Source organism: Eretmochelys imbricata, chromosome 1 (assembly GCF_965152235.1).
Source record: "Eretmochelys imbricata isolate rEreImb1 chromosome 1, rEreImb1.hap1, whole genome shotgun sequence".
Taxonomy (NCBI): Eukaryota; Metazoa; Chordata; order Testudines; family Cheloniidae; genus Eretmochelys; species Eretmochelys imbricata.
This window is the reverse complement of record NC_135572.1, coordinates 141,575,987-141,590,711: the sequence shown is the minus strand read 5'-3', so window position 1 is coordinate 141,590,711 and position 14,725 is coordinate 141,575,987. Positions and strand designations below refer to the sequence as shown.

The window sequence follows — 14,725 nt, the reverse complement described above, 5'->3', positions numbered from 1 at the left end:
TTAATCAATGGGCCAAATTAAGCTCTGATGCAACTCTGATTACTTCAGTAATTATGCAATGGATCCATTTGTTACAATGTTAGGTTCATTTAATTTTTAGTTATAATGTTAATGGGGAATGAACACTATATTTAAGGTTATAAATATATTCTATATCTATGCCAAACGTTGATATACAGATGTCTACAATCTTCACTTATTTCCTCCTGTTTCTCTAACAAATAGTCGAAAGGGTATGGGGACATTTCAAATGCAATTTTAATAAAAGATTTTTCTTGTTAAAATCTTGGTATAATCTTCAGACACAACATGAAAAAACTGAAAATTAAGTGAACCTAACATCATAACAAATGGATCCATTGCATAACTGTTGAAGTAATTAGAATTGCAATATGGCCAAATTTTACCCATTGATTATTACATTAATGCAATATTAAATATGAGATTTTACTAAAGTAAAGGAATTCAGAATTATAGTTTCCAGCAACCTTAGAATTTCAGTTCCCTTGTTATACTGTATTTAGTTTGTTCTGTAAAAGTTAGCTTTTTAAATTTCACATGGTTTCACAATTTTCACATGGTCAAATATATCTTTGTTAATTTTGCGCAATACAGATTTCAGTCTGAGACCACGATCCTGCAAAGATTTATCCACAAGCTTAACTGAAATGTATGCATTGAAGGCAATGGGCCTACTTGCTGTTCATGAAGTTAAGTATGTGTGTAAACCTTTGCAGAATCAGGCCCAGAATTACTAAGATGCAATTAGAAATGGTAAATATAAGGAATCTGATGGTGCAGAGAGTGGAATACTCAGCTTTTTTAACCTCTGGGTCACCAGTTGGAATCCAGCCTCTCTGAAATGAGCTTGTAATCTCAGTCCAGTTCCTACTGGACTGTGTCGATACCACACAGCCACCACCAAGGCCAACGTTTAAGGAGTATGAAGACAGAATTACTTTCTCTCCTCTATAAGTTGGCCCCTCTGTGTATGAGTTGGGCCATGGCATGTTGTACCTGTTCTGACGATAAATAGTACAGCTTTCAGGGCTGTCGTAAACCTTTTCATGAACACTAAGAGCTTACAAGACTTTTATTCTGCTTTTTCCTTTCTGTCTTTCATACAGTCCTGTTTCGAAAGAAGAACTTATATCTATCCCAGAATTTTCACCCATGAATGAACTCATTCCTGGTGTTTCTATGGACCAAAATGGAACAAGTAATGCCAAGGCTCTTGAAGATCTCTTGGATTTCACAGGACAGGCCACTTACTCCAAGATATCCAGTGAAAACATTAGCATGGATGATTGTAACAAAAACTTGATTGATGGATTTAACAGTCCTGGGCAGGAGAATACACTTAACTCCATCTGTTGACAACCACACGACTCTGTTGTACAGATGAAGGTATAAAATTGTGAGAAATATCTAAAATATGACAAGTTGTTGGGAGTGTAGATAGCACATGTTTTAGGTTAATCCAGTAGTACGAGCAGCATATGTGGAGAGTTAGGCTCCTGGACATTTAAATTTGGCATAATCTTCCGTGAGTAGACTAATTAGGAATGTAAGATTTGGCATAGTGGAAAAGATGAATGGTCCACTTAGTCCTGAATCCTGTTTTAGAGTGCAGTCTGCACTAAACAGTGTCCCTCAGCGCAAGGTATAAACCCTCCGAACGCTCCTATGTATAACAAAGCAGAACTCTCTGGATCTTAACTGTAACTCCTCCTGACCCAAGATGTTTACCAGCTTAAACCCTAAGGTATGAGAAGTGATGGTTCTTGTAACTTTACCCTAGCTAGTATACTTGCAGATGCTATTCTTACTCCTTTTTTAAAACAATAATCTAATCCTTTTCTGAAATGTGCTAAACTTCTTGCCAGAATACCCTGCAGCCAAGAGTTTCACAGATTAATTAAATGTAACATAAAAAGCATTTACTGTTATCAGTTATAAATTCTCTTCTAATTTCCTCTTATTCTTGTATTATGGGAAAGGGTAAATATGAATAAATGTTCAGCTTTCTCTACATTTTTATTCTTTTTTATACCCCTATCATACTACTTACTCTTCCCCTTTCAAACCAAATAATCCTAGTCTTCCTGAAATCTACTAGGATAAAATTCCCCAATCACATAAGTGTTCCTTTCTCTGAACACTTCTGCTCCATTTTTTTAGATAAAGTGACACAAGAGAAACCTTGTGAACCCTTGGAATACTGATTAATCTCCAGATGTTGAACATTTTGGGGAATGAGCATTTTCCTAGGTTTTAGAGTAACTTGTTAGCCACCTGTATCAAATTCAAACTCCTTTTCGTATCCTTCAAGGACTTGCACAACTTCATTCCCTTGTACCTTTCCACTCATCTTTCCTTTCATCATCTCTTCTTGCTCCCTGTGCTGTGCCCAAGCAGGACAGCTAACTGTTTGCTTCATGTTGTGCTCCCTCCTAATCTTGTGCCTGTGCTTCTTTTCATATAGCCTCCGATTGTACGCTTGGAGCCTCTGTCCTTACTCATTTTGTCATACGTCCACCCTCTCTACTGTCAAGGTCTCCTTATGACACAACCTGTTCCAAAAGGCCTATTAACTCTAGAGCTCTCTGCAGTTTAATTGTTAACTAGTCAGATGAATGAGAATCCTCAATAAAAGTACAAAAATATGAAAGGAAAAGATGTAAAAACAGAACAAAGGAAAATAAACCCCACATAAAGATAATCGGAAAAGTGTGGAACTTACAAGATATGTCTCATCCTCAGTGTTTGCTCACCTTGCTCTTTGAGTTTGCCCATTCGTCTTCCTGCAATTTCCTTTCAGTGACTACTTGGATTATAACTTTCTTGGTATAGGTGTTTTGTCTTCATACTAGTCTGTAAAGCGGCTTGCACATTCTTGGTACTCTGTAGATAACAAATAGGTAAGGAGGGCAGCCTGAAGGAAGGGGAAAGCTTGTTTGGCTGTTGGAAAGATGGGTCACACCACTATGCTTTCCTATAATAAGTTTTTACCGGCCCCACTTCATCCCTATTGGGAACCCCTGTCATGCCCTACCTCACCCTGCTCCTGGTTTCTAACCACAGCCAGGAGGAGTGGGGAGCTAGCACATGTCCAGCTAGGAGTAGAAAGAAAGTAGAATCCAGATTGGTTTTATGCTGGCAGTGCAGGAACTCACTGTATAGTTCGGAATTATAGATGTAAATTCTGTGTCTGGCAGAGGACAGTGTCTTTATTTCTGAATTATACAGACAGTAGTCAGTACTTAATAAAATGTTTAAGACTTTTTGTTAATCTGCCCTGGTACCCAAATCAACTAGTTACATTAAAGCAATTGAAGTTACCTGTTTAACTTAAACATTTTAGTGATAAACTAAGGGTATAATGAAAAATATAGATGTGTGTTCTTTTCGTTAAAGAACTATGCACCTTTCCCTATTAGTTATGATAGTCCTTAATTATATCTCATTTCAATTTAATAACAAAGAGAGAACAGTTAAAAGCAGGACCAGATAAGTACGCAGCAAAGTGGAATGTGGGAGTGATTGCCATTTTTTATGGTTCAGTGCAGCAGATGTATGCAGTATCGTACAGACAGTTAAGTAACAGTCCTTTTCCTGGAAAGTCTGCAAGCTAAGTGAAATACAGTATGATATAATGATAGTCTTAATGTTAATTGTAGCATTGTACTTTATTGCAAGAGAATCAGTTCTCCATTATAAAAATTGGAGCCATTTTACTTATATAAGCTGTTTGGGTGTGTTTTTAATTGACAGAGGAAGTATTTGTGGAGGATATACGTCCTGTCATGCTGCTGGCAGTAAAATTCGAGCTTGTCATCAGAAAGAGCTTCTGCAGTCTTTTGAACACTGGATTTCACATAATCAGAGCTGAATATAACTTTGTCTTCCCAAGTGGTATGTTGAATAACTGGCTGTTCTTGGTAGATGCCAGGAATCTATAGCCTTGATTGGTTTCAGGGAAGATTCATTGTTCTTTAGAATTTGGGCTTCATCTACTAATAAAGCTCTTACTACTTTTTTTTAATTTAAATTTCATCTGAATACTTCACTGTGATTTTTACCCTGTGCGTTTTATTTTAAAATCATTCTTCCTTTAGTTTTATCATACAAGTACTTGATGTAATTTTCTTGTAAATACTCTGAGGTTTACCCACAGTGCATTGAAATTAAATAATGTACTGTACTTTAGCTCTGTGCCTATTTTTTTAAATGGGGAAAAATATTGACGAGTTCTCAGCAACTCTTTTTTGCAGGTGTATAATTGCAAAACTAGAACTGAGGAAGCATGAAAACAAATAATTATTCAACTGCTGGAATCAAAGGATCCTCCTTACAGACTGTGGAGGGTTAATTTATCCCCCTGCTACAATGCATCACACATGACTATTTTGTCTTTTTTTTTTTAAAGTCAATAGTGACAAAGTAGTTAGTTAATACTAATAAAGCCTTGGGTTGACTCTTGCTGAAGTCTTTAAAACTCCCTTGATATAACACTTGTAGGCAATGTAGGCATAATATCCATTACAGTTCTCTAATATGTATTACATAACTGCAGTAGTTCTAAGCAAGTATGTCATGGGATTCAGATAAATGTTGCGTTAACTGTTTGAGATCAATTATTAATACCAGCAGGCTTTCATTCATGTAGATAACTATTTTGTGTCTTCCTACAGACTCAACAAAAAATATAATCAGTGGTAAAACAATAGACAGATATTGCAACAGAAATACTAAGTCTGTGAGACACTCTCTCTCACATAGTATTTTCACCTATATAACAATATTAGCCTCCTTAGTACTCAACAAACATCTATATGGGAAAATTCATATCAAGAATGTAAAATGTAGACATTATGTGCCATACAATGTATTTTAGTTAGTTTTATTTCTTTTGGTGAGCTATGGTAACTTTTATGCTATATTCTGTGCTGCCTGGAGGACATTTTTGTCCAAATCTTTTAAAAAAGTCACTACAATTCTGTTCGGAGACTAACAAAAAAGTAGAAACTTTTATATGTAGAGAAGTTTACAGTGTAGCTTGGTCTCAATTGTAGCCACGTTCTTCTGCTTTTAAAGCCAGCAACTGTTTAAAAATTGAAGTAGCCAATGAACCTGTGTTTGAGTATATAAAGAAAACATGCCTATAACAATAGTTCTTTTTATGTTGGTGTATTTCAGCAAAATACTTTTCTAGTGACTGTTCAGTAAGCTGTAGCATGGTATCGTGTCTTCCAAATTAGTCCTACAGTTGTTTCCTAAATAAAATTAAAAAAAAAAAGAACCAAAACAAAAGAATCATGTTTGTTTTGCTTGATATATTGTGTTTGGCAGATGTCACCTGAGATGTTATATTTTATTATGGTGTCATTGTATAACCTGTAGATTACCTCACTTGCATGACGTGTATAGCATGTATAAGAGTGAAATACATTTTCATTTGAGTCTGACTTGTTTCCTAGCTTCCCCCCCCCCCATGATCATGGCAAAACTACTGCCCCCCCCCCAATAAATAAATAAATAAAAGCGTAGTTTGATTTGTGGTGGTTTTCTCAGCAAGGCTTAATACTACATGGAGGGATAATTCCTTAGCCTCTCAAAATACTTAACTTTTTACCTTTGTTTTCAATCTGATGTGGTGGTTTGCTTCTATAGGCTGCTCTATTCTCTTACTAGTCTTGTCTCAGGCACTTGAACTGTTAATTATCCACATTACAAAACAGCCTAAAATATAAATGTTAAACTGCTCCTTAGACTAAATACAAATATCTTTTTAGAAAGAGACCAGCTTGTTCCATGTAATGAGTAACAGTCCCTTGATCTCTTGGGGAAGAGTAGTCTGCAAACATTTGTTTTAAATAAAAGTAAAATAAAACAAAATAATTTTAATGCAAAATATCAAATATGTAAATCTGATATATTTTAGAGTGTACTAATACGTTACCTCTGTCATCCAGGATATCTCTTTCCATCATAGTGTTTCAACACATGCTCATTTGAGTTCTGTGGTACACTGAGTCCTTTATGTGATTTCTCAATACAATTGCATTCTAAGATGATAGGAGGAGACACAGATAGGTGTACATATAAATAACTTCAGATCCTTTTCTTACTGACTTTCAAAGATATTTTTCAGCAGGATTGGGCTGAATATCTGGGGTTACTGCTCCTGTAGAAAATAGAATGTGTCAGGGGCGGAGCCTTAATTAATTTTCTTACTCTTTGTACTGGTATTCATATTTGCTGCTGTGGTTCAATGGACTTTCTTTGTATAGGACAGTGGTCCTGGAACTACAGTCTGTGCACCACAGCTGGTCCTCCAACTTCTTCTAGAGATCTACAGAATTAAACCATTAGAGAACCAAGCTGTAAAGAAGGCAGGGAGAGAAGTGGGTAAAAGCGATCTTTGTTACAAAGTGATCCACACAATGGAATTGTTGGAGAACCACTGAAATTAGCCTCTTTCATTGTGTTAGATGAAATCATATACTACATTGCTAGTGTGAAGTTATAGAAAAGTATTTACACAACTGGACTAGAGCAAAATTACTATAAGGTGGGTGCACAACTAATTGAAAGATGGTACTCAGAGTAGTTGTCAGTGGTTCACTGTCAAATTGGGAGGTCATAGCTAGTGGGGTCCCACAGGGGTCAGTCGTGGATGTGGTACTATTTAACTTTCATTAATGACCTGAATAACAAAGTGGAGAGTATGCTTACACAATTTGCAGATGACACCAATCTGGGAGGGATTGCAAGCACTTTGGAGGACAGGGTTAGAATTCAAAATGACCTTGATGAATTGGAGAACTGGTCTGAATTCAGTAAAGACAAATGCAAAGTCCTTCCCAAGTGAAGGACAAATCAAATGCACAACTACAAAAGAGGAATAACTGACTAGGTGGTAGTATTTCTGAAAAGGATTTGAGGGTTATAGTGGATCACAAACTGGGTTTGAGTCAACAATGTGACACTGCTGATTTTCATTAATACACAGTCCTTACTTTATCATCTGTATAAGCTCTCATGTCTGAAAATTAGAGAGTACTACTGCTCACTCTGCTAATCATCAATTACCTATTCTGTCTATTAAGAAAATATTTCATGGGAAAGGCAATGTAAATTTGAAAGCAGGGAGTAAGGAGGGAAAGGGTTTTAAGCTTTTTTTAAAAAAATCTAAAATGCAAGCTAACAATTTCTTGTCCTTCAGAAGAGTTTTATGACACTTGTTTTCCACCGTTTCCTCATTTTGTGCAGACTGAAGGACTGAAATATGGTGAGAAGTTCTTAGAGTATTTCTGATAATTGAAAACGAAGGAAATAGTGGAAATCTGTTTCCCAACTAGTTGGTTTGGATGACTATCTGAACCCTGCAATGTGCAGGATCAAAATGACCTAGAAGCTAGAGTCTCATGATTCACAATTAGACATGCAGCCCTTCTGAAATCCAGCCTGAATATTTGTTAGAGAGATGCAAGCTCAGACTGAGAAGAAATTAGAAAAATAGAAAGAAAACTGCAGTAATAAGTGGCATGATTTACATAGTCCTTGAACCGAGAATGTTTTATTTATTTATTTTGGCAATCAATCACATGAGCTGTATATTTCAGCCATACACACGCAGGTTAGAGTCACTGAAGATAAGGGGAGTTGAGAGTGCTCAGCACATCACAGGATTGGACCCCCAAATATCCAAAATTACCTAGCTATAGAAGAATTTGCATGGGTGTGAGATGAGACCATAAACTGGAAAATTATTCTCATACTATTTCCTGTATTTTTCTGAGAATGACAGCTACATATTTACCAAATACTACATATGACCAGTACTTATTAATCCCATGGAAAGACAGAGTGCAGGCCAGTGGCTGGCAATATTAGGGCAATGCAGGCATAATACCATACTAAACTTTCAAAAGTTCGGATGTCCCTTACGTCATCACAATAACTTTTCTCTCTTAAAATAAAAGGCAAAACTATTCTACTGTGTTCTAAAACCTCTTTTGTTAACCTAATGTGGTAACATCCCCAAAAAGAAAATTATTAGCATCTTTCATAAATATGGAGAAATATGAGCATAACTGACCATCCTCAATTCCCTGGAGAACTGGATTGACCAGTGGACTAGAAATGACATCCAGTGTTATAGGGTTTAACTCTAGTGACTTCTGGGAGGTCACTCCTAATTTACACTGGTGTGAGTTCAGAATCAAGACCAGAGTTTTCACCTCTACGTTATCAGCCCCAAGACAGTCAGCCCTCATGACTAAAAATTCTCACAGCTGTCTTGTGAAATTAGATTGCTCTTAGTCCAATTTCTACTTGAAGGCAATTTATACCACAGCTGGCAGAGACCAAAACTTGAATGGGCACGGAGACTGAATAATCCTCTCACCTCCAGAGATGGTACATCCGGATCAGAATTGCTATGGCCATATGGAGAAGTTTGCTCTGCTGTGGTCCATGCTATTCTTACTCTGTTAATAAATAGAGGACTTCTAGGGTGTGTCAAAGCACTAAAAATTCCCATACAATTTAGGAAATAAGTAATAGCTTCTTTGCCTGTTTCTTCTTCCTTGACCCAAACCTCCAGTTTTTCTTTACTAACTGTAATCTTGGTGGTTATCCTGAACCCTGAACTTTCTCTTTCCCAGGGTCCTAGATCAGTAAGTCTACCTATTGCCATCTCAGATATAGTATTGCATCACCTCTACTTAATTATTTGTATTATGGTAACACTCAGTGCCTGCAATCAAAATCAGGACTCTGTTGTGCTAGTTGCTATACAAATACACAAGATCCTATGTTGAGGATTTTTATAATTTAATGTAAAACAAGATACAACAAATGGATTTAACAAACAATTGGAAGAAATGGGGGAGGATAAGGGTAACAGTGTCACTAAGGTGTTTCATAGACTCTGCAACCTTAATATTGAGTCATTAATATTAAAAATCATAATATATAAATGTCAGTAATGTCTTCTAACCATCGAGCTATCCATGTCTTTTGAAATCCAAAGTCATGCCTTCATTTTCTCATGCCACCACTTTATTACAACTTCTTTCGCTGTAGACTGTTCAAATTCTAGTTCTGCCTGCTCACATATGCACAGAAATGCAAACGTATCACTCCATCTTCAAATAATCTCACTGGTGTCCTGTTTATTACTTAATCAAAATCGAATATTTGTTCAAATTTTTTTTTAAATTCTCTTTTGATGATCACGTTTGTAGTCCATACCTATTCATACACGAAGTACCTCCACTCGTTTGCAGCTAAAGTTATTAAGCTACATTTAACAAATTATACGCCAGTCACCACAGTGAGCACAGCTAGAGGCAATGAATTCGTTTTGTGTGTTGCTACATGGAAGTCATGCTGACCATATAAATAGCCAGGCACCATTATGTCATAAAAAGGAGGCTTGAATCCTATTTTATTTGACCAACCAGGAGAATTAGATGAGTTGTTAGATTCAGAGTAAGACTTAGCATCAAGAAATTATTCTTTAAATAAGTGAGCTGAGTAATGCAGTTAGTCATCCTGTTCAGGTTTAATGGTTAAATCCCATTTCTTTTTTCATATTTATAAGTTAACTGATTTGACAGAGTTTCACTCAAATATCAAAGCTACACAATGTGATTTTAATAAAGAGGATCCTAATTCCCTCAGTTAACTGAGGAAATGTTGGCTACTGTTTGGAGCACAGAATCAGGAGAGGATCATTGAGCTAATTGCTTAACCTTTTTCTGGACCAAAGTCATCCCTGGTCTGGGTGAGGTGTAACTCACCTGAAGTCAAGTTACCTCAAGGTCTGATTTGAGCTTCAGGCCTAAGTTTCTGTAAATTGGGGGGAAAATAGCTGACCTACGTCATGTAGGTGTTTGTGATCTTAAGTAATTTGTTTCCACAGCACTATATAAATACTAAATATTACTATAGACTATCTATAAATGCTTTCTGTATAGTATGTGAGGGAGAAATGAAGATTGAAGTTCAAGCTATTACAGAAAGCAGAGTCCAAAATTATTGTTACTATAAAAGCATATTTAAAACCAGGCTAAAAAAATGGTAAAGCACCAACTAAACCAGGGGTGGGCAAACTTTTTGGCCTGAGGGCCACATCGGGTTTCTGAAATTGTATGGAGGGGTGGTTAGGGAAGGCTGTGCCTGCCCCCCACCCCCATCTGACCCCCCCTGCTTCTTGCCCCTTGATGGCCCCCCCGAGACTCCTGCCCCATCCAACCCCCTTGTCCCCTGATGGCCCCCCAGGACTCCTGCCCTATCCACGCCCCCTGCTCCCTGACTGCCTCCGGACTCCCTGCCCCTGACTGCCCCCCATTGACCCATCCAACCCCTCCTCTCATTCCTGACTGTCCCCCTGGGACCTGTGCCCCATCCAACCACCCCTTCTTCCTGTCCCCTGACTGCCCCAGCTAACCCCCCTCTCCTTCCTGACTGCCCCCCCGACTCCTGCCCCCATTCAACCCCCCCCGTTCCCCGCCTTCTGACTGCCCTATCCACACCCCCGCCCCCTGACCACCACCCCAAACTCCCCTGCCCTCTATCCAACCCTCCCCCCCCCAGCTCCCTGCCCCCTTACCGCGCTGCCTGGAGCACTGGTGGCTGGCGGAGCTACTGCCGCATCGCCCAGAGCACCAGGACAGGCAGCCACGCTGCCCAGCTGGAGCCAGCCTCGCCGCCACGCAGCACAGAGCACTGGGTCAGGCTGCGGCTCTGCAGCTGCGCTGCCACCTAGAGCATTGCACCGGCGGCGCAGTGAGCTGAGGCTACGGGGAAGGGGGCCCTCCTGCCCGGGCCAGGAGCTCAAGGGCCGGGCAGGAGGGTCCCATGGGTCGGATGTGCCCACAGGGATGTACTTTGCCCACCTCTGAACTAAATGTTTCTCTTGAAGTTTGCCTTGCCCACCTTTTTTATTGTTCCTTTGACAGCTCTCTTAGACTTTCTCCTCCCTTGCAAACTCTCTCTTCAGAGGATCTCCTGCAGCAGGTTTGAGGCAGCAGTCTTCCTCCTCTGAAACATCTTGCACTAGGGCTGGGTCAAGATTGGTAAAAATGAATTGTAAATGATAACAAAAGTAGCACACTTTTTACAATAGGCTTGGAACTTGGTTAACCAGGACCACCTCCGTGGAACAGCAGTATTCAAAACCAGGTGTTTTGACCTGTTGTCAAACCATTTAACTTTCACTAGTGCAGAATAAGCCTGTGTTGCTCAGGTTGCCTCTACCTGATCCTGAAAGGGGCTGAGCAGCTTCCATTGAAATATTTTGTCCACTGTTCTACAATTAGCTTGACATGGCCTTTAGCGCAACTTTTTGCATGTAAAAGCAGTTTATATGGACAGTTAAGGCACCAGTCTGTTTAATTGTGTGATCTTTTATTTTTGAATTCCAGTTAACTTGCATTTGTAATCTATAAGTGTTTAGCCACATACACAGTTAACATATCTACAAAACAAATTTTTCATTCAAGTGGAGTATGAAAGCTACACTAACTACTTTTAATTGAAAAGACAAATCACTTAAAAATAATAAATTTTCTTAAATATAATGAGTAATCATCAAATGAGCCATGTCCAATAAGGCCCATAGAGAAACCATTCACAGTTCACAGGTATGGAGATAATGAACTAGTGAGACTATTGATAAAAGCTGTTTTGAAATTTAAATATAATTTTACTGAGTACATAGTTAACTAGTTTATTGGAGGTTTCCTTTAAAAACTATGGTCCCAATTCTGGAAACACTTATGCACATGCTTAATATTAACCACATATTTAATAACTGTTTGCAGGACGGAAATCTGTATTGCTAGAGGAGGATTCAGAAGTAAAGAAGTTAATATTGCTACATTATTTCAGGTTAATTAATATAAAAGCTTACGTACAAAGTGGGTTTTCTGTAGTCATTCTGAAACAGTTTGCAACTTAAAGTGGGATGCTCTATCTGCTCATTTTCAAGTTTCAGAATGTTGTCAGCCACGTTATTGGTCTGAATATCCCTGTGTGCTTTATAAGGCCCTTGTTTTGTCATAGTAAATATACAAACCTGCCACCTGGAGTAATGAATAATAGAAAAAGTAAGATGTTTTCTTACTCTAACAGGTCCACCTTCATTTTCTTGATTATGAAGATATTCCTCTTTGTGCAGTGATAGTGACTGTTGTATGTGATATAAAAGTGTAGTAAATTTTAAATGTATATAATCAGGTTGAGCCCTTTGGAGTTCAGGACTTTCCACCAGTTCACCTTTCCTTGTAAATATGTATAGATTACTATTTGCTGGCTCTGGGAGAGTTATTGCCTCATCAGGGGAATAGGAGGGGGTGAACTAATGCCCTGACAGATTTTTTTTTGGGGGGGGGGGGCGGGAGGTTGCCCAGCAGTGTGTGGGGATGGGGGGCATTATTGCCCAGACCCCCAGTAGGGGTCTCCCCTCTCTCTAGAGGGCGGACGGGGGAGAGGAGGTTTGACTGGTTCTCATTCCCACCTCTTCACTTCTCAGGCACTGGGCCCAGGGTGGCCCACCCACAGGGAGAAGCTGCAGTCAGCGTGCCTCCTAGCCAGGCTTGTTGCTCTGGGGCCAGTATAATGTTACAAACAGCTACAATCACAATTTTCTACTGGTAGCAGTTACTGACTTCCATGGGTATGCTTTTTTGGTGCACTGCCACAATTTGCTGCCTTTGCCTTTCATCATCCTCTTGGTCTGAAGGTAGCACATTATAAGGGTTGAGTGCACTCCCATCACAATTTTGCTACCATTGTGAAATCTCTATTTTAAATTTGGACACAACTAAATAAAGGATTTTTGTAATTTGGAAAAGCATTCTACAGAATTAAACTGCAGGGCTATTGTATGTAAAAACCTGCAGGAAGGTATTGTTTTTTTTTTTTTTAATTAAGCTCTTCCCATTATAGATCAGAAACTGTATGTCCTATAGGAAGGTTTAATGTACACAAAACACTGATGCTAGTGTAAAGCATTGTAAACAGCAGTTGAAATACTTATGAAAACATTTTAAACACAACCCATTAGGCAGAAAATCTACCATTGTTCCTTATACAGACTCCCCACCCCTCTTCATTGTCACTATTACACTTACTGCTTAAGTTCTCAAAACAAGATTTGCACCTCTCTGCTTTGGCACAAACATATGAGCGAATTGCCTTCTACTCTTAGTGCAGAGACATTTTCTCACTGCTAAAACCTAAGTGCCTTGTCCTCAATGGGGTTTGTTTGTTTTTTTAACCTCAGAGTAGCTCTTGCACCTTAGATATCCAAAGTTAAACAAAACAAAAATCACCTTTTTTAGCCATGAGGAAAAGGCCTAAGGGGCAGATTCACAATGGAACTTAAGTGTTATAATGTTCAGGGCTTGTCTGTGCCTAAAACACAGCAGCAGTGTAGCTGTAGCACTTCACTGAAGATGGCCTGTCAGGGGGCGGGAGTGTGGATAGGGCTCAGGGCAGTCAGGGGACAAGGAGCAGGGCAGGTTGAATGGGTTGGAGGTTCTGAGGGGGGAAGTCAGGGAGTGGGAGGGCTTGGATAGAGGGTGGGGGCCAGGCTGTTTAGGGAGGCACAGCCTTCCCTACCCAGCCCTCCATACTGTTTTGCAATCCCAATGTGGCCCTCGGACCAAAAAGTTTGCCCACCCCTGCTCTAGAAAGTATGTACCAAAGACCATGTAGCAGCCCTGCAGATCTGGGCCAGATTTTTAAAGATATTTAGGCAACTATTGGGATTTTTGAAAGCATCTAGGTGCTTTTGCCCTTTACAAATCTAACCTGTGGTGAATATTCAGGAACCAAGTTCTATGCCCCAGTGGTGACACCTGAAATACCGCTGTGGTGTTGGATAGAGAGGCAAAAAAAACCAAAACAAAGAAACCCTAGACAAGGCAATCCCCATTGGTGGATCAAAGGAATTGAACAAGTTTTGACACCACACCAGGAAATCAGCCAGCCTTAACCCCACATGATTCCAAGGAATAAACTTGTGCATTAAAAAAATGAGAAAAGAACAAAAATGTAGAAAACAAATGTTGCCATAATGCAAGAAGCGCTAGAGGGGACTGGGATTGCTGAAGCTCCTCCAACTATTAATAGTTGCAGTGATTATTTGCTGTTACAGTGTCAGTGAAATGGCACACGCTGCCCAGCTGCACAAGGGTAAGGCAGGGAAATGCTGGAGTGCCCAAAGTAATGACAATAACACGTGAAGGGGTAAATCATTTAAAGGAGCGAAGCTGCGGCTCCCAAGAGCCAAGCTGGGTCCGGGACAGGCACTGAGCCCAGCCGCCCGGGCAGGTCGGGGAACTGCTCGGAGGCTCTGCGGACCCGGGACTGGGACGCTTTGAACAGAAAACTCGGTCTGGCCAGGAGCCTGCAGCAGGGGCGGCAGGTGAGATGCTGCCCCGACTGGGGGCTCTGCAGGCGGTTTGGGGCGAGGGTGACCAGACAGCAAGTGTGAAAAATGGGGACAGAGGCGGGGGGGGGGGGGGAAAATAGGCGCCTATGTAAGAAAAATCCCCAAATATCGGGATTGTCCCTATAAAATCGGGACATCTGGTCACCCTATTTGGGGTGGGGAAGAGCCGCCTTGTCCTGGCGCTGGGAGGGCCCGGAGTTAGCGGCACCGCCCTGGAGAGCGCAGCCAGGGCTGAGATGAACCATCCTGAGA

The 14,725-nt window shown here is 39.9% G+C and overlaps 1 protein-coding gene across 1 annotated transcript in view; it reads left to right on the top strand.

Annotated features, from left to right (window-relative positions):
- The window catches only part of MAP7D2 (MAP7 domain containing 2), a 131,325-nt gene extending 127,512 nt beyond the window's left edge, over positions 1-3,813 (top strand). The window contains exons 17-18 of the mRNA XM_077807187.1: positions 1,128-1,407; positions 3,775-3,813. Of these exons, the coding sequence (XP_077663313.1) occupies positions 1,128-1,377 (250 nt within the window). The 3' untranslated portion in view covers positions 1,378-1,407; positions 3,775-3,813. The remainder of the gene's footprint in view (positions 1-1,127; positions 1,408-3,774) is intronic.
- Positions 3,814-14,725: the final 10,912 nt, after the last annotated feature.